Source organism: Electrona antarctica (genome assembly GCF_951216825.1).
Source record: "Electrona antarctica genome assembly, chromosome: 2".
NCBI lineage: Eukaryota > Metazoa > Chordata > Actinopteri > Myctophiformes > Myctophidae > Electrona > Electrona antarctica.
Window position 1 is genome coordinate 51,293,975 of NC_136807.1, and position 20,973 is coordinate 51,314,947.

Here is a 20,973-nt window from a genome sequence, read left to right on the forward strand (position 1 = left end):
CTCTCTTCGTGTCCAGACTCCACACCTGTAATTAATCACATGTCTCTCTTCGTGTCCAGACTCCACACCTGTAATTAATCACATGTCTCTCTTCGTGTCCAGACTCCACACCTGTAATTAATCACATGTCTCTCTTCGTGTCCAGACTCCACACCTGTAATTAATCGCATGTCTCTCTTCGTGTCCAGACTCCACACCTGTAATTAATCACATGTCTCTCTTCGTGTCCAGACTCCACACCTGTAATTAATCGCATGTCTCTCTTCGTGTCCAGACTCCACACCTGTAATTAATCACATGTCTCTCTTCGTGTCCAGACTCCACACCTGTAATTAATCACATGTCTCTCTTCGTGTCCAGGCTCCACACCTGTAATTAATCGCATGTCTCTCTTCGTGTCCAGACTCCACACCTGTAATTAATCACATGTCTCTCTTCGTGTCCAGACTCCACACCTGTAATTAATCACATGTCTCTCTTCGTGTCCAGACTCCACACCTGTAATTAATCACATGTCTCTCTTCGTGTCCAGACTCCACACCTGTAATTAATCGCATGTCTCTCTTCGTGTCCAGACTCCACACCTGTAATTAATCACATGTCTCTCTTCGTGTCCAGACTCCACACCTGTAATTAATCACATGTCTCTCTTCGTGTCCAGACCCCACACCTGTAATTAATCACATGTCTCTCTTCGTGTCCAGGCTCCACACCTGTAATTAATCGCATGTCTCTCTTCGTGTCCAGACTCCACACCTGTAATTAATCACATGTCTCTCTTCGTGTCCAGACTCCACACCTGTAATTAATCGCATGTCTCTCTTCGTGTCCAGACTCCACACCTGTAATTAATCGCATGTCTCTCTTCGTGTCCAGACTCCACACCTGTAATTAATCACATGTCTCTCTTCGTGTCCAGACTCCACACCTGTAATTAATCACATGTCTCTCTTCGTGTCCAGGCTCCACACCTGTAATTAATCGCATGTCTCTCTTCGTGTCCAGACTCCACACCTGTAATTAATCGCATGTCTCTCTTCGTGTCCAGACTCCACACCTGTAATTAATCGCATGTCTCTCTTCGTGTCCAGACTCCACACCTGTAATTAATCACATGTCTCTCTTCGTGTCCAGGCTCCACACCTGTAATTAATCGCATGTCTCTCTTCGTGTCCAGACTCCACACCTGTAATTAATCACATGTCTCTCTGCGTTCATGTCCAGACTCCACACCTGTAATTAATCACATGTCTCTCTTCGTGTCCAGACTCCACACCTGTAATTAATCACACGTCTCTCTGCGTTCGTGTCCAGACTCCACACCTGTAATTAATCACATGTCTCTCTGCGTTCATGTCCAGACTCCACACCTGTAATTAATCACACGTCTCTCTGCGTTCGTGTCCAGACTCCACACCTGTAATAAATCACATGTCTCTCATTGTGTCCAGACTCCACACCTGTAATTAATCACATGTCTCTCTGCGTACGTGTCCAGACTCCACACCTGTAATTAATCACATGTCTCTCTGCGTTCGTGTCCAGGCTCCACACCTGTAATTAATCACACGTCTCTCTGCGTTCATGTCCAGACTACACACCTGTAATTAATCACATGTCTCTCTGCGTTCGTGTCCAGGCTCCACACCTGTAATTAATCACATGTCTCTCTGCGTTCATGTCCAGGCTCCACACCTGTGATTAATCACATGTCTCTCTGCGTTCGTGTCCAGACTCCACACCTGTGATTAATCACACGTCTCTCTGCGTTCATGCCCAGGCTCCACACCTGTAATTAATCACACGTATCTCTGCGTTCATGCCCAGGCTCCACACCTGTAATTAATCACATGTCTCTCTGCGTCCGTGTCCAGGCTCCACACCTGTAATTAATCACATGTCTCTCTGCGTTCGTGTCCAGGCTCCACACCTGTAAGCTGACCGAGGCGTCCATGGAGGCTCTGTCCGCGGCGCTGTCCTCCGGTCAGTGTGAGGTCAGAACTCTGGACCTGACGGGGAACGCTGTGGGCGACGCCGGAGTGAAACACCTGGCCACGGCCCTGCAGAACCCGCTGTGTCAACTACGGAGTCTCAAGTGAGTAGAGCGGCAGAACGCGCTCTGTAAACTACCCTCTGTAAACTACCCTCTGTAAACTACAAACTACACTCTGTAAACTACCCTCTGTAAACTACAAACTACACTCTGTAAACTACCCTCTGTAAACTACAAACTACACTCTGTAAACTACCCTCTGTAAACTACCCTCTGTAAACTACACTCTGTAAACTACCCTCTGTAAACTACCCTCTGTAAACTACCCTCTATAAACTACCCTCTATAAACTACACTCTGTAAACTACACTCTGTAAACTACACTCTGTAAACTACCCTCTGTAAACTACAAACTACCCTCTGTAAACTACCCTCTGTAAACTACACTCTGTAAACTACACACTGTAAACTACAAACTACACTCTGTAAACTACAAACTACACTCTGTAAACTACCCTCTGTAAACTACCCTCTGTAAACTAGCCTCTGTAAACTACACACTGTAAACTACCCTCTGTAAACTACCCTCTGTAAACTACCCTCTGCAAACTACACTCTCTAAACTACCCTCTCTAAACTACCCTCTGTAAACTACCCTCTATAAACTACCCTCTGTAAACTACCCTCTGTAAACTACCCTCTGTAAACTAGCCTCTATAAACTACACTCTGTAAACTACCCTCTGTAAACTAGCCTCTATAAACTACACTCTGTAAACTACAAACTACCCTCTGTAAACTACCCTCTGTAAACTACACTCTGTACACTACACTCTGTAAACTACACACTGTAAACTACACTCTGTAAACTACACTCTGTAAACTACACACTACACACTGTAAACTACCCTCTATAAACTACCCTCTATAAACACCCTCTGTAAACTACCCTCTGTAAACTACCCTCTGTAAACTACCCTCTGTAAACTACCCTCTGTAAACTACCCTCTATAAACTACACTCTGTAAACTACCCTCTGTAAACTACCCTCTATAAACTACCCTCTGTAAACTACCCTCTATACACTACACTCTGTAAACTACACTCTGTAAACTACCCTCTGTAAACTAGCCTCTATAAACTACACTCTGTAAACTACAAACTACCCTCTGTAAACTACCCTCTGTAAACTACACTCTGTACACTACACTCTGTAAACTACACACTGTAAACTACCCCCTGTAAACTACACTCTGTAAACTACACTCTGTAAACTACACACTGTAAACTACCCTCTATAAACTACACTCTGTAAACTACCCTCTATAAACTACTCTGTAAACTACCCTCTGTAAACTACCCTCTATAAACTACCCTCTGTAAACTACACTCTGTAAACTACCCTCTGTAAACTACCCTCTGTATACTACCCTCTGTAAACTACCCTCTATAAACTACAAACTACCCTCTGTAAACTACACACTGTAAACTACCCTCTGTAAACTACACACTGTAAACTACACACTGTAAACTACCCTCTGTAAACTACACTCTGTAAACTACCCTCTGTAAACTACCCACTCTGTAAACTACCCACTCTGTAAACTACCCTCTGTAAACTACCCTCTATAAACTACACTCTGTAAACTACCCTCTATAAACTACACTCTGTAAACTACAAACTACACTCTGTAAACTACCCTCTGTAAACTACCCTCTGTAAACTACACTCTGTAAACTACCCTCTATAAACTACCCTCTGTAAACTACACTCTGTAAACTACACACTGTAAACTACCCTCTGTAAACTACCCTCTGTAAACTACCCTCTGTAAACGACCCTCTGTAAACTACACTCTGTAAACGACCCTCTGTAAACGACCCTCTGTAAACTACACTCTGTAAACGACCCTCTGTAAACGACCCTCTGTAAACGACCCTCAGTAAATGATTCTCTGTAAACTACAGAGTCTCAAGTAAGTAGAGCAGCAGAACGCACTCTGTAAACTACACTCTGTAAACTACACTGTAAACGACCCTCTGTAAACGACCCTCTGTAAACTATCCTCTATAAACTACACTCTGTAAACTACACTGTAAACTACACTCTGTAAACTACACTCTGTAAACTACACAGTCCTAAGTAAGTAGAGCGGCAGAACCCACTCTGTAAACTACACTCTGTAAACTACCCTCTGTAAACTACCCTCTGTAAACTACCCTCTCAAGTAAGTAGAGCTCCATTGATGCCAGATGTATTTTTTATCTGGTGCCGATCCCAGATTGAGATAATCCTGGTTTTGTCCAAAAAGTGTGTGCGTGCGTGCCTGCGTGCGTGTGTGCGTGTGTGTGTGCGTGCGTGGTGGTTTTATGGTCACGATTCATTGATTCATTTTCAGAAATCTGAATGAATGGGCTTTACAATTCATGGAACCAGTAAAATGGCCGCCACTGCCTTGCTCTATAAAGGATTTGTGGAGAAACATTAACATGCATAAAGGATGTGTACACACACACACACACGCGCACGCGCGCAAGACGGCGGTCAGTTGGAGTAACGTCATTGAGTATTCTACGTAACTAGAGCGGTGCCCATTGGACACTGGCCTACTTGGAACGATGGCCCCTACTTGGAACGATGCAAGTTGGAAATGCATGCCCCACCCAGCTATTATGTCTGTGTCCGGTTTATGCCCATATATGGAGTTCTTTGTCAGGCATGCCCGAATATGGAGTCTATGCAGACGTCAGAAGGAGGTCAGAACAGGCCAGCTCTATATGGACACTGGGCAGGGGCCATGTCCAGAGCCCAGGCAGAAGCCTTTTGGGGCGGTTCTGGACAACCGTGTGTCCGACCGACTCGACACCGGGCACTGTACTCCCTGTGGTGGTGTGGAACGCGTGTGTCGGTGGGGCGAACGGTCCTCGATTTACGTGGATTACAGACCTACGTACTGGTACAGAGACTTGGTGCATTTATAGTTAGACGACATCATCGCTCAATGACGTCATCACAACCATGTCCTTTAAAATGAAATGTCGACTAAACAAGTTGTCATTCAGCAACTTTTACCGATGCATTCAACTCTCATCAGGAACCTTTAAACCGTAGCTGTCAACACTACTGAACACGCTGTCTGTCTGCTGTGTAGCTGAACACACTGTCTGTCTGCTGAGTAGCTGAACACACTGTCTGTCTGCTGTGTAGCTGAACACACTGTCTGTCTGCTGTGTAGCTGAACACACTGTCTGTCTGCTGTGTAGCTGAACACACTGTCTGTCTGCTGTGTAGCTGAACACACTGTCTGTCTGTTGTGTAGTTTGAAGGGATACCACAACCTGCCTGGACAATTCACCATCAACGTTGTCAGCTTCCATCATCGAACAAACCAAATTCATCTTCTTTGTGGATTCGTCAGACTCTCTGTGTGACATTCGTTCCACTGAACCAACAATAAGCGATAGGTTACAGAGCAAGAGTTAAAACTACGGCGTGAGAAATGTTCTGCTGGACGCTGCGTCTCAGTGGAGTAACAGAGGGACATTGTTACTATGCTACAGTAGCAGTGGAGAACAAGGTGTACTGCTTTGGAGGATCCTGTGATGGCAACAAGGATCAGATGGATGTCGGCGTGTTCAACTCTGTGTCTCTACGCTGGAGGAAGTTGTCTCCAGTGACAACTAGAGGAGAACTTCACCTTGATGTTCCCACCAAGCGGGCTGGCCACACAGCTGTACTGATAGAAGATATCATCTACATCTGGGGAGGGTTTTCTCAATGCAATGTGCTTTATGCGTTTGATGTGGACGCCCACAGATGGTTCAAACCCAAGGTGTCGGGGACTGTTCCAGAGGAGAGGTGCTACCACTCAGCCTGTGTCTTGGGGAAGATCATGTTTATTCATGGAGGACTGACCACGGCAGCTGTCCTCCAAACTAATGACCTCTACAAGTTGGACACCAGCACAATGTTCTGGACTTTAATTAACACCAGAGGAACTCCATCGCCTGCTTCATTAAGTCACACTGCCACCATCATCGGGACAAAGATGTTTGTATTTGGGGGTGCAAACTCCTACAGCAACATCAGAGTGTTTGACACAGAGACCAACCTCTGGCTGCTGAACACACCTTCTGCACAGCTTCATCCAGGAATACGCTGGGATCATGCAGCCTTTACCTACAATGGAGAGCTGTACATATTTAATGGTGTTGGTCAAATTGGAACTCAGAGCTTCAACGATCTGTACTGTAAATTCAATCCAGAGACCTTCTCCTGGAAGGAGGTTAAGCCCAAGGGGAAAGGACCGGGTCCGAATAGTAGGATGTGCTGTTGCATGGTGGGAGATCGTGTCGTCCTCTTTGGAAAATATCCAGCCCTCTGCACGGACCTGTACGTCTTAGACTTGAGTCCTAGTCTTAAGACCTTGTGCAAGCTAGTCGTTATTCACTATGGTCTGGATCAGTCTGAACTCCCACAGGACATCAGGTGGGAACTGAGAGCCATGACTTCCAACAGCAACTGAATAAAAAGAATAAGTCCCTGGGATAGAATCATAGAGCACAGATATCTTTTTTGTGATTCAAAGTTTTATTGCTTTTTCACAAACAGTTAAGACAACAAATGAAACAAAACTAGACAAGAAAAATAAAATACAACACACTACACTACCAAACCTTTACCAAAAAGATAATACAATACAGACAATACAATACAATAAAATACAGTACAATACAAAAAAAGAAAGAAAAAAAAAGAAATTAAGACAATGCCATTGAACCTGGGTAACATTAATTTATACTGTATCCGAGGAAAAAGAAAAGCATGTTGCACTCACACCACAATGGGATCTCTGACAGCAATATGCATTATGTATCCTCCCCATTTACGGATATATTTATCCAGTCTGTCGGACCTCCTATATGCCATTTCCTCGTATGCTGCAACCCTGCCTATCTCCACAAACCAGTCATGAAACGAGGGACTCCCCGGCGCTTTCCAACCCCTCATCAATACCTGTCTACCAATCATGATAGCCGTGAGGATGAAATCTCACGGCTAGAAATAGAAATAGAGCAGTTGAGACGAATAAAAGTCCAAAGTAATTATCCATAATGTAATACATGATGGATAAGGGCTCAGGACAGCTAGGCCTTTCCGGGGAGGAGTCAGAATAAATTATGAACTTGTTATTCATCTCAACTGCTCAATAATACAATGACATCCCTGGACTGTTTTTCACCGAACCTTCAAAAAAAAAACAATGTGTGCGTGTATGTGTGCGTGCGCCTGTGTGGTTTATTACAATATTTCTTTTTGGCGATTTTCATGTATTTGTTTTACACGTAATTAATTTTTTTATGGTCATGATTCATTGATGATTCATTTTCGGAAATCTGAATGAATGGGCTTTACAATTCATGGAACCAGTAAAATGGCCACCACTGCTATGCTCTATAAAGGATTTGTGGAGAAAGATCAAACATTAACATGCATAAAGGATGTGTACGTGCACGTACACACACACACACACACACACACACACACAGACACACGCACAAGCAGAGAGACATCGTACAGACGACAGTCAGTTGGAGTAACGTCATTGGCTATTCTACGTAACTAGAGCGGTGCCCGTTGGGCACTGGCCTACTTGGAACGATGGCCTACTTGGAACGATGTCCTACTTGGAACGATGCAAGTTGGAAATGCATGCCCCACCCAGATATTATGTCTGTGTCCCGTTTATTCCCATATATGGAGTTCTTTGTCAGGCATGCCCAAATATGGAGTCTATGCAGACGTCAGAAGGATGTCAGAACAGGCCAGCTCTATATGGACACTGGGCAGGGGCCATGTCCAGAGCCCGGGCAGAGGCCTTTTTGGGGTGGTTCTGGACAACCATGGGTCCGGCCGAGTCGACACCGGGCACTGTACTCCCTGTGGTGGTGTGGAACGCGTGTGTCGAATTTGAAGTCGGTGGGGCGAACGGTCCTCGATTTACGTGGATTACAGACCTACGTACCGGTACAGAGACTTGGTGCATTTATAGTTAGACGACATCATCGCTCAATGACGTCATCACAACCATGTCCTTTAAAATGAAATGTCGACTAAACAAGTTGTCATTCAGCAACTTTTACCGATGCATTCAACTCTCATCAGGAACCTTTAAACCGTAGCTGTCAACACTACTGAACACGCTGTCTGTCTGCTGTGTAGCTGAACACGCTGTCTGTCTGCTGTGTAGCTGAACACACTGTCTGTCTGCTGTGTAGCTGAACACACTGTCTGCTGTGTAGCTGAACACACTGTCTGTCTGCTGTGTAGCTGAACACACTGTCTGTCTGCTGTGTAGCTGAACACACTGTCTGTCTGCTGTGTAGCTGAACACACTGTCTGTCTGCTGTGGAGCTGAACACACTGTCTGTCTGCTGTGTAGTTTGAAGGGATCCCACAACCTATCTGGACAATTCACCATCAACGTCGTCAGCTTCCATCATCGACCAAACCAAACTCATCTGCTTTGTGGATTCATCAGACTCTCTGTGTGACATTCGTGCCACTGAACCAACAATAATCGATAGTTCACACATTAGGACTCTACCGTTACAGAGCAAGAGTTAAAACTACCGTGTGAAAAATGTTCTGCTGGACGCTGCGTCTCAGTGGAGGAACAGAGGGACATGGTCACTATGCAGCTGTTGCAGTAGCAGTGGAGAACAAGGTGTACTGCTTTGGAGGATCCTGTGATGGCAACAGGGATCAGATGGGTGTCAACGTGTTCAACTCTGTGTCTCTACGCTGGAGGACATTGCCTCCAGTGACAACTAGAGGAGAACTTCACCTTGATGTTCCCACCGAGCGGTTTCACCACACAGCTGTACTGATAGAAGATATCAGCCACATCTGGGGAGGGTATCCTTACTGCAATGTGCTTTATGCGTTTGATGTGGACGCCCACAGATGGTTCAAACCCAAGGTGTCAGGGACTGTTCCAGAGGAGAGGTGCCACCACTCAGCCTGTGTCTTGGGGAAGATCATGTTTATTCATGGAGGATTGACCCAGATGATATTTACTAATGACATCCACAAATTGGACACCAGCACAATGGTCTGGACTTTAATCAACACCAAAGGAACTCCACCACCTATTACAGCATGTCACTCTTCCACCATCATCGGGGCAAAGATGTTTGTATTTGGGGGTTATGTGGACCATGTGGGCGAGGCAAACATCATCAGAGTGTATGACACAGAGACCAACCTCTGGCTGCTGAACAAACCTTCTGCACAGCTTCTTCCAGGAATACGCTGTGATCTTGCAGGCTTTACCTACAATGGAGAGCTGTACATATTTAATGGTGTTGGTCAAATCGGAAGTCAGAGTTTCAACGATCTGTACTGTAAATTCAATCCAGAGACCTTCTCCTGGAAGGAGGTTAAGCCCAAGGGGAAAGGACCGGGTCCGAAGAGTAGGATGTGCTGTTGCCTGGTGGGAGATCGTGTCGTCGTCTTTGGATATCCATCACTCTGCAGGGACCTGTACGTCTTAGACTTGAGTCCTAGTCTTAAGACGTTGTGCAAGCTAGTCGTTATTCACTATGGTCTGGATCAGTCTGAACTCCCACACGACATCAGGTGGGAACTGAGAGCCATGACTTCCACCAGAAACTGAATAAAAATAAAAACTCCCTGGGAAAGAATCATAGAGCACAGATATCTTCAGGTGCGCAGATAGGGGGGGGGGGCGGGGGGGACCAAAAAAAAAGCCATGTACCGTGGCTGCATGTGTTTTGCTGTGTTGGCAGTGTTTTTCAGTGTAATCCGCTAAAAAAAACGCGGAAAATCTGCGTAATTGTGTGTAAAAGTGGGGGGGATATCCCCCCTCCTCATGAATTTTTATATAATAATATAATAGCCAAATATGTCCCCCCCCAGTTATAAAATGCTATCTGCGCCCCTGGGTATATTGATCTAGCCTGGATCCAGCCCAAAGACCCCGCCCACTCTATGAGTGGACTCCGTCTCTTGGTCTGGTGTTGCACTGTGAACCTATAATTTCTTCGGTACAAAAATGTATTATCCAATGAGAATCGGTGGTGGGGGTGGGTCTAACGAACAACCAATCAGCGCCAAGTCCCGTTTTCAGCGTCATCACGCAGCGCAACACACAGAGGAAGGAGGGAAAAACAACACCAATGGCTACTGGTTGAGGGAAATTCTAATCCCCTCCCCCTTGAAATCGCTCAGACAGGAGACAATGTCAGACTGAAGCTTCAAGAAAGCTACAGTCTGATAATCAGGCTAATATTGATCACAGTCCAGAATGCTCTTCTGTGTGTTACAGTGGAACCGTTGATAAGAATGTCTCTTGTTTGGTTCCTGCACCACATGATCACCTTTTGATTGATGTTTGTGATCAACAAGGAGACCCAGTTTAACTGTAGCTGTTGTTTAACAGTGAATAATTATATAATATAATAACTATCTGTTCAACAGTCTGAAATGGAGCAGTTGAGACGAATAACCGTCATAAGTCCAAACTAATTATGGATAAGGGGTCAGGACAGCTAGGCCTTTTCGGGGAGGAGTCAGAATAATGGACTTGTTATCCGTCTCAACTGCTCAATAATACAATGACATCCCTGGACTGTTTTTCACCTATCCTTTTTTTTTTTATATAATAAAAATGCGTGCGTGCGTGCACGCACGTGTGCATTCTCTTTGAGAGCAACGTATCAGCTGACTGCTGTGCATTAATCACTGTGTGTGTGTGTGTGTGTGTGTGTGTGTGTGCGCGTGTGTGTGCGTGCGTGCGCGTGTGTGCAGTCTCTTTGAGAGCAGCATATCAGCTGACTGCTGTGCTGACCTATCGGAGGCTCTGAGCTCAGAGCACTGCTCTCTGCTGGAGCTGGACCTGTCAGTGAACGAGCTGTTCCAGGAGGGGGCGCTAGAGCTCTGCAAAGCCCTCAGTAGACCTGGCTGTCCACTGGAGAAGATCAGGTAACGGTGTTGTTTCTGTACACTAAAACTAAGACGAAAAATGTCCGTCGACTAACTTTTTTCCACTGACAAAAACTAAATGGAAACTAAATGAAAACTAAGCTAACTAAGACTAAATGTATTGACAATTTCATTAACCCATTTAGGCCTGACCTCAACATTTAAAAAAAATGTTTTCTAAATCATGACAATTGTCTGAAAGATTTGAGGCACATTTTAACGATTTTTCAAAAATAGCAGACCTACAAGTTCATAGCGCGCCACTCGGTGGCGCGCTATGAGCTTGTAGATCTGCTATTTTCCAATAGCTAAATTATAACATAATGTTTAAAACACCAAAAGGGGTTCCCGCCCAAAATGGGTTAACAGATCAAAACTAGGCTAAAATGTTAGGAAGGGACTAGTGGACAAGAGATATGTTACACTTGGATGCATGGGGAAAATAGCAGATCTACAAGTGTAAAATGAACCATTACGACGGCACCAAGGCCCGCAAAAATACATTAAAAAAAAAAGAATCTTATGACATTTAGTCGACTAAAACTAGACTAACACTAAAACATTCCAGGTGACTAAAATATGACTAAAACTAAATGAAGTTTCAGTCCAAAGACTATGACTAAAACTAAAATAGAAATGTGCTGCCAAAAACACATCTGTGTCACTTTAGGCTTTTAACCCATTCAGGCCTGACGTCGAAATAAAAAAGACATTCGCTCTGAAAGAATATATACCTATTCAAAGATTTGTGCCGCATTTTTACGATTTTTCAAAAATAGCAGACCTACAAGTTCTATGAGCTTGTAGATCTGCTATTTTTCAATAGCTAAAGTGTAACAGAATGCTTGAAACACCAAAAGGGGTTCCCGCCCAAAATGGGTTAACCACCTTTAACCATTATTTTAAACTTTAGCTGTTGAAAAATAGGGAAAATGTCGCGCAAATCTTTGAATATATTCTTTCACAGCGAACGTTTTTTAACTCAAATCTTTGCTTCTGGGGCGTCCCTGGAACTACATATTTTCAGATGGGGGTCCACGGCCAAATTCAGATAATTCTGTGGGTCCTGTATACATGAAATAGTTTGAGAACCATGGATATAGAGACATTGGTTTTTCATAAAGCTGTCAGGATTTGGAAGACCTTTTGTAAAATCTGGTCTCAGGTCTTAACACATTGAGAGCCCACGCAAAACTGCCCAAAATCACTTTCACCTAGAAAATCCATTCACATTTTTTATAATTCAGCTGACTGTGGAGACACATGCTGGAACTTTTTACTTTGAAATGTTTTATAGTTTCTGAGTTATTTAATTTAAACGCCAAATGCATTCTCAATGGCGAAAACACAAACTTTGGCACCACGTATTTAAAAAAAAAAAAAAAATAGTTTTGATTTTTTAGATTTTTTTTAATAAAAAATAATAAAAAATAAAAAATAAATAAAAATATATATATATATATATTTTTTCAAAGACGTCCACAGACGTCTTGGGCTATGCACGTGCGGTAATACCCAAGACGTCCACAGACGTTTTGGGCACAAAATGTGTTAATGGGTTAATGTGTCAAACCGCAACAAGTTGTCTCAAGACACTTTAAATGTAGAGCAGATCTCCATATGTGACCAGATTTGACTGAGAGCCTGCCATCGTGCAACCTCCAGCTTTTCACCAGAGGATAAAAACTGAATTTATTTATATTTGATCCAAAAGGAGTTAATAGCACAGGCAGACTCTTCACATACTAGAGCATGTCTGAAATAAATATCAGAGCTGAAATCGACATGTAAATATGAAATAAATGCTTAAACATGTAGCTAGGTGTGATGTTAGAGTCCACAGAAGTGAACCTTTCAAGCCTGTTTTCTCAACTCTTTTCTCAATGTCTTCTGCAAGACATTACTCTATAAGCCATATCTCCAAAACTGGTGGGTCAAACTGAACAACCAATATGTCAATTTGAAGCTATGATTCCCTGCTTTCATGAAAATCCAATAGCAGTCCCTGGAGCTGACCTGTTCTGACATTCCATTTGTCTGCTGTCACCCAGGCGGATGCGTGCGCGCAGCCTGGTCGCTTCTCGCCCTCAGGGCATCTTACTGGTAGTTATCATTAATAATAATAATAATAATAATAATAATTAGGGATGTCACGACTCACGATACACTTTTTTCGCTTCCGATCCGATCCCGATACCTCAATTTCTGTGTTAGTCGATACCGATACTGACTACCGATACCAGTGTCGTGATCTCATGTTGTGTTTATAGCTATCTAGCAATATATCTCATGTTGTGTTTATAGCTATCTAGCAATATATCTCATGTTGTGTTTATAGCAGACCAGTTTGGGCAACATTTCATTCCACATTTTATTTACCTGCCATAGTGTCAACCCCTTACCCCTGTGTCGGATCTGTGGTTAGACTGGCATATTCACCGATACCGACACAACCCTATATGACAAATAAGGGGCCGATCCGATACTTTTCCCGGGACATCTCTAATAATAATACTACACATACTATTTACCCAGGGTGTGCGTGTGTCCACGATAGTAGCCATCCGTTACTGCATGTGCCGTGCACAATACTGGGTTTAAAAACACAGCTGAAACATGAAGTGGAGGCTGTCAAATCCCGCAATTTCCTTCTGCCCATTGCGTGGCACCGTAACTAGGATTCGACCATTTAAAATGAAACGTCTATGGCAGTGCTGACATAATGTAGTGACATTATTCCAGTAGAGTCAGTGTCAGCCCTTCGGTCGCCCGTCGCCTATATTAAGGCGTCTTACTGGTTATCATTGCTGTAGACTAAGTGTTTGTTTGTTCCGTAATAACCATGTCTCTCCAGCTCTTTAACAAAATCGGTGCCGGGATTCCTTCAAAATAGGAGCTCTGGGGTGCCGGAAAGACATGGCCGCTTTTACTCTGAAACCCACGACCCGGAAACAATCCGCTCCAAAAAGTTTACTTTACATTGCTAGCTTACATTGCTATCGTTTTAATTTATACGATATATTATCCAAAAAGCGTTCATATTTTGCGGGAGAGACGGATGAGGAGCAGAAATTAAGCGCTAGTATATCGATCAGTTCAAAACCACGGAGAGCGCCCTGGATTAGGAGAGACGAGTCATTCTTTCTGCCGCGCTAACAGCTAAGTGAACGGTAAGCTAACATGAGCCGAGAATATTCCTCTCTCGCCTGGTATCATTGAGGATGCGCTAGGAAGTCTACAGACGTCCTATGGACGCGCCGATTGGGACCCCTAGGTCACGTGGACACGTCCTACAGACGGACACGTCCTACAGACGGAAACGGTTAATAAACAGAAAGGTTTTAACCAAAACACATCACTTACAGCACTTTTCATTGACCCATTTACAAACGGGAAAGCATTTTAGATTTGAGCTAAAAAGCATTAGTTTATACTTGCTATGCTACTCAAAAATAGCAAATAATATACAAGCTTGTAGATCTGCTATTTTGGAAAAAAATGGTGACAAATGGTGACAATTTGGGCGAATCTTTGAATATATTTATTCTTTTAAAGCGAACATTTTAATTCAAATCTTTGCTTCTGGGCGGGGTCCCTGGAAACAAAATATTTTGAGATTGGGTGGTCGGCGACCAAATACAGCATGTACTTTTGGGTTTAAGCACCGGATGTTTAAATCTACCGTCTCCTTCCAGCCTGACGCGCTGTGAGATGACCGAGGAGGTGTTTGGGGAACTGGGAGCGCTGCTGAGAAGCGGGACGTCTCGCCTAAAGTCCCTGTCCGTGTCTCTGAACAACGTGGGAGACTCCGGAGCCAAACACCTGTGGGAGGCTGTGGCCGACCCGCTGTGTCTCCTGGAGAACCTGGAGTGAGTCTCTAAACATTGTGTTTCTGTGTGTGTGTGTGTGTGTGTGTGTGTGTGTGTGTGTGTGTGTGTGTGTGTGTGTGTGTGTGTGTGTGTGTGTGTGTGTGTGTGTGTGTGTGTGTGTGTGTGTGTGTGTGTGTGTGTGTGTGTGTGTGTGTTTTTGATTGATTGATTGAAATATGTATTAACAGTTTGCAGAATTACAGTACATTTCAAGCACAAACTCAATACAAAGGCTGTTAACTGTGAGTGGACGACCCAATTAAGCATTACACTTGTTTACAAGAGGGTCCACCATGTTCAATTCATCAAAGCATTTAGAGACGTACAAATAGACACTTCTATATAGACAAAGAACAGAACAGGAATTCTGTTCTTTGTGTGTGTGCGTGTGCGCGTGTGTGTGTGTGTGCGTGCGGTATCCAACTGTATACTGAGAGCACCGGCTGTGTAATCAAATCCAGGTGCAGATAGAAACGCCTCTGTAATCATTTTTTGGTTGCAGGTCACACCACGTCCTTGAATGTGAGGACGTTTAGTTGATTAAAAAAAGACAAGCCACTCCTTTTTCAAACAGAGACACTGTGTAAACAGGAGCTCTCTCATAGAAAAGAACCTGTCATTGTTCAAGGTCTCGTCGGAAGAGAGAAAAGCTGCGTTGTTTAAGGCGAGTGAAACGCATTTGTTTGTTTGTTTTTCTAAACGACAGAGAGCATTTTCATCCAGAACTCTGAATAGGAACGTTGACAGTGAAAACAGGCCTTTCAGCAGGCCAAAGGGAGAGGACATGAGTGACCAACCCCCCCACCTTTTTGTAACCCTCTTAAATGTTTCCCCAATGTAGTGTTTTATTTCATTTCATTTTGTGATGATTAGAATCTTGTTATGTTTCATGTCATATTATGAATTGAATACCCAGGACCTGAATGGAAAACTTTTTTTTCCTGTCCTTGACTGTACTCTGCTGTAAACTGCTGTTTACATATTTCTGCCTAATAATAAAGTATTTGATCGAGCGATCAATCGATCAAATCAGAGGATTCTAACTCTAGAATGCACTGCGGCTCAGGTTAACACCCCGAACGCCCGCGGTTATTTAACCCATTAAATCAGAGCGCCCAGCGATTTATAGCAGCGGAGCACATTTACCGACTGACCGGATGTTATCCCGGATGTGGCTGAAGCAGCTAGATGTAGCCAAAACACTCTTGAGGCGATCGACAACAATGGGAGGTATGATTAATTCTACCGTGACTAGCGACGGGACCGCGGTGGGCCGTCTAACACGTAATCTTTGGTTAGAATTGGACGGAATGATTTAGATCAAGAGTTAACGTTTTAAGATTTTCGGTCTCGTCGGCTAAACAGGGGGGGACATTTTCGATGATGTCCCACCGTTGCACAACATCGAATGTTGCGCAACAGATCTACAAGCTCATAGCGCGGCACCGAGTGCCGCGCTACGAGCTTGTAGGTCTGCTATTTTTGAAAAAACGTGAAAATGTAGCGCAAATCAAGCGTTTTTAACTCAAATCTTTGCTTATGGGGAGGTTCCTGGAACAACCTATTTTCAGATGGGGGTCGGCGGCCAAATACATATAACTTTTGGGGTCCTTGACATGAAATATTGAGAACCACTGATACAGAAACATGGGGTTTTTCAGAACACTGTCATGAGTTATAAGACGTTTTTTAGAACCGTTCCCAGGTCTAAATGGGTTAACAGTCAAAATAGCAGATCTACAAGCTCACAACGCGTCGCAGCGCGCCGCGTTGTGAGCTTGTAGATCGGCTATTTTGCTGCTCTCTGCCGTAGGGTGGAGATGATGGAGGTCAGGGTTAACAGTCTGCTGCTCTCTGCCGTAGGGTGGAGATGCTGGAGCTGACGGACGGCTGCGTGGAGGACCTGTGCGCTGCGCTCAGGGCCAGCCGGCGTCTGAAGAGCCTGGACATGAGGAACAACGTGCTGACGGACGCCTCGGTGCCCCAGCTGGTCCAGGTGATGCAGGACAGCGACAACATGCTGGAGCTCAAGTGAGTACACGAGTTAAGCACTTCACTGAGAGGTGGAGCTAGAGGTGGAGCTAGAGGTGGAGAGGTGGAGCTAGAGGTGGAGCTAGAGGTGGAGAGGTGGAGCTAGAGGTGGAGCTAGAGGTGGAAGGAGGGGTAACGTCCCGTGTGTAACGACATACGTGTAGTATGTCGTTAGTCCGACATATGTGGCTGGTTAAGACTCACCCGTGGCTTCTGCGTGCGGTTAAGGTTAGGCGTAGGCATGATTATTATTATTATAAAAACGTGGATTAAACAATGAAAACATAACTCGGACAACTCGTGAATGGTAGTCAAAGTGTTAAAACGCTTTGTGTGCCCTTTCAACATTTTCAAAATAGTGACCCAGGGTGCCCAATGTTATTTTTGACATTTTATTTATTTTTTAAAACAAAAAGAAAAAAAAGGGTTTTTTTACGTCCACGTCCTGGGCACCACATAGCGGTAATTCCCAGGACGTCTGTGGACGTCTTTGGGCACAAAATGTTTTTTTTTTTTTTTTCCGACGTCAGGCCTAAATGGGTTAAGAGGCAGCTAAAAACCCTTTTTTATGATCTTGGACGACATTTTCCAGAAAGTAAAATAAAGTGTTACAATCACAATAGTCTGGTTACCCTGTTAGGGCAACCAGACTAATAAAGAATAAATTAATCCTGCCCAGGCTACAACAACCAGTGTCCTGACTGTAACTGCCTTTCTGTCCCCGTTCTCTGACAGCCTGAGGTACAATGACTTCAGCGAGGAGGCTTTCGAGCTGCTGGACCAGTGCGATAAAATCAGATACTGAAGAACCAAGACGTCCCCCCCAACGTCTGCCTGGAGGAAAACGGTTGCTATTTGGGATCTCCTCACGTGTTCTTATACCCTGTTGTGTGTGTGTGTGTGTGTTGTTTTTTTTGTTTAGTGGCAGGATAGATTTGGGTGGGAAGATGTTTTCATGAAACTTGTCCCCAAAGAGATGATTCACGTTTTGGGTCAGAAATGCACTTCCCCGAGGGGGGACAAAAACAAACAATTTTTTTTTTTTTATTGATTTAGAAAATGGTGGCCAAGAAGAACTCAGAGTTCTTGCCAGAGCACTTTCAAAGCTGCACCGAAAATTGTTTAAAATGTTGGATTTGTTAAAAATGTATGTTTGAAATTACATAATAATTAATGTAATGTAATTAATGTCACTTTTTTTGGGGGGGGGGGGGTCACAATGACGACCTGGCATATTACAAAAACTCCGACTTCCAGGTGGAAATTAAAGGCAAATTTTGCAAGAGAAGTGCAGCTACACCATTAGTCGCAGTGAGAGACACTACCGGTGTCTTACCACCAGGGGGCTCAATTGAGTCACGTAATCGACCAGCGCTGCATCATGCATGGGCATGTGTTGTATCTGACCCACTTCTTTTCACTTTGTGGTTGTGTGACGGAGTCCGACTCCCCGCCCGGGGGAAGTTTCTATGAGACAAGCCTGAACCTCAGACATATTGTTCAGGTCAGATATTGATGGTGCCACCTAACACCTCTTATTACCGTTCCACGGTTTCACCTAATGGCAAACATTCTTTCCTCGCCCGCCCGCAGACGGTCGTGGCACACAAACAAACATGACGGTATATGGGTGTATCATTAGCTGTGGGTGTGCGTGGCTGTGCGCCATTATACTAATTGCGCCTGTGGGCAGGTGCTACGTGTGCGTGTGTAAACCACAGAGTTAGCGAGCAGCGATCGGTGTCATTTAGACCTGGAGGCCTTGGAGCCATCCATGCACCGTAATCACAGCTAGGGGAATACCACTCATTTTCAACATTGAACTATGTCATTAACCCATTTAGGCCTGACGTCGAAAAAAAAAAAAAACGTTCGCTCTGAAAGAATATATATTCAAAGATTTGTGCCGCATTTTTACGATTTTTCAAAAATAGCAGACCTACAAGTTCATAGCGTGCCACTCGGTGGCGCGCTATGAGCTTGTAGATCTGCTATTTTTCAATAGCTAAAGTATAACATAATCCTTAGTTAAAACACCAAAAGGGGTTCCCGCCCAAAATGGGTTTTAATATACCTTAGACTTGTTGTGTGGAAATACAACAAGTTTAGAACTGGAGGTCTAGAACTTGGGGTCATGTGATCAACCCTCGCTCACTTCACACGGGTGTGATTTTTATTTGTATTATTCCCACACAACAACTCAGTGTTGAAAATGAGTGGTAATCTCCTTCAAACCTGGCTGTCCCTGTTTATGGCCATGTCACGTTTTCAAAAACATGTTTAAAACACGTATAAATAACCCCCAAAAAACGCGTCGGAAACCCTCAAGAATCCCATGGGGCGACGGCACGGATAACATTAAAGGGCCACTTCACCCCTTTTGCAACCATATCTTATTTTAATGATGTTTGGGAGACAAGAAACACTTTCCTGGGGTTTTTATTATGTGTTTTCAGTATTTCAAGGTATCCATGGGCTCCATGATGTCATGGACACTGGGCTCACTTCCTTCCTGGACTACAATTCCCATAATGCTTTGGTGTACTGCTCCTCCTTGTGAATATAGGGGGAGGGCTGTCTTACTAGAGACAACATGTCCATGAAGTCCAGTGTCCATGACATCATGGAGCCCATGGACACTTCGAAATACTAAAATATCTAAAGACACATATATTACCCACATAAAACCCCCAGGAAAGTGTTTCAAACATCATTCAAATAAGATCTGGTTGCAAAGGGTTCTTCTCACAGCGTTGCTCCCAGGCAGAGACCTCGTCTCCATGTGTCAAATGAATGTTTATCGTCTCCACCAGGCCGAAGGCATGCGGGGAGAGTATGTTTTGCACTCCCGTCCCGTCTGCGTACAGCTAATCTCCGGCACCGTAGGCCCGGTTCGAAACTGCGCACACTCCCTGGATGCCGAACAACAAACCTCCGCCCCAATTTCTCCACAACGGCCTGTTAAAGCGCCACCGTGAGGCCGATTTTTTGCAAATCACATTTCTTTATATTACTCGTTTTGTTTATAAATTAACCCCCTGCTTCGTTGTACGAGGTTATCGGGCGGAAATAGCTCGTCTTACACGTTCACAAGCAACGCGTTGTGAGCTTGTAGTTCCAACTATTTTAGCTATTTTTTGGGGGAAAGATTCAGAGTGAATGTGGTCAAGTTTCAATCTCCTAAAAAAACTGCTTTTGGAAATACAAGGTTTTAACTTTAAAAGCATTTCTGTGGACAATTGTTTGCCTCTGCTTTTGTCGTGCTCTTGTTTAAGGCCAATGCGTGTGCATTCAGGAGGACATAATGGCTTGTGTTTTGCGTTTGTTCTGTTTTTATTTTGTCTTTTTTGTATGAGTACGGTGGAGGGTTTTATATTTTTATATAATACAACAGTGTATTGTACACCTGTCCTTGTTCTGGCAGCTTTATTATATGTTTGGATGTTCTCCCACACAAGCAAAAAGGGGGGGGGGAAAGGGGAGCGTTTGTTTTGCTTCACGTGATGAATGACTCCGTCCACCACTACCACCACCACCCAGACAGCTCGCTCGTTGGTGCGCTCTGCCCGCGTCAGCTGCTAAGTTGTTACCATAGCCATTAGCTACACTCACTTGAGGCCTGGCGGTTTTGCGAGCCTATCAAGCCTGCCACGTTGAGGTAACGTAAAGCAAGCGCTCCTCTTCCCCGAACCAGGCCATTTTAAATGGACCAGTGAAGGAGGCTGTTCGTTTTAAAGCCCGGCACACATGGTTTCTGTTCTAATGAACGTTCTGAACAACTGTTAACTGGGTTGGAATAAAGCTTATTGGCTTAGAGAGCATTTGGTTCATTGTCTGATTCCTTTGGTTAGTGTCACTGTTGTGCAGCCTAACACATACCTATTAACTGTATATATGATGATTTCAGGTGTTACAGTACAGTACAGTAGAGGGACCCCATGGGGACCCCCACATGGTAACTCTGTCATTTCTCGACCGTTTCGGGAGTGGGGCGGGTCACAGGCACCGGCCCGGCCTGCTGGGCGCGTTCCTGCAGGGTCTGGATGTTCAGAAACCCATTTTATCCCATGTTAT

The 20,973-nt window shown here is 44.3% G+C and overlaps 1 protein-coding gene across 1 annotated transcript in view; it reads left to right on the forward strand.

Annotated features, from left to right (window-relative positions):
* LOC306940363 (NACHT, LRR and PYD domains-containing protein 12) overlaps positions 1 to 20,712 on the forward strand; it is a 50,263-nt gene extending 29,551 nt beyond the window's left edge. Inside the window, exons 12-16 of the mRNA XM_079525405.1 lie at positions 1,922 to 2,095; positions 10,826 to 10,999; positions 14,695 to 14,868; positions 16,732 to 16,899; positions 17,635 to 20,712. Coding sequence (XP_079381531.1) covers positions 1,922 to 2,095; positions 10,826 to 10,999; positions 14,695 to 14,868; positions 16,732 to 16,899; positions 17,635 to 17,704 — 760 coding nt within the window. The 3' untranslated portion in view covers positions 17,705 to 20,712. The remainder of the gene's footprint in view (positions 1 to 1,921; positions 2,096 to 10,825; positions 11,000 to 14,694; positions 14,869 to 16,731; positions 16,900 to 17,634) is intronic.
* Positions 20,713 to 20,973: the final 261 nt, after the last annotated feature.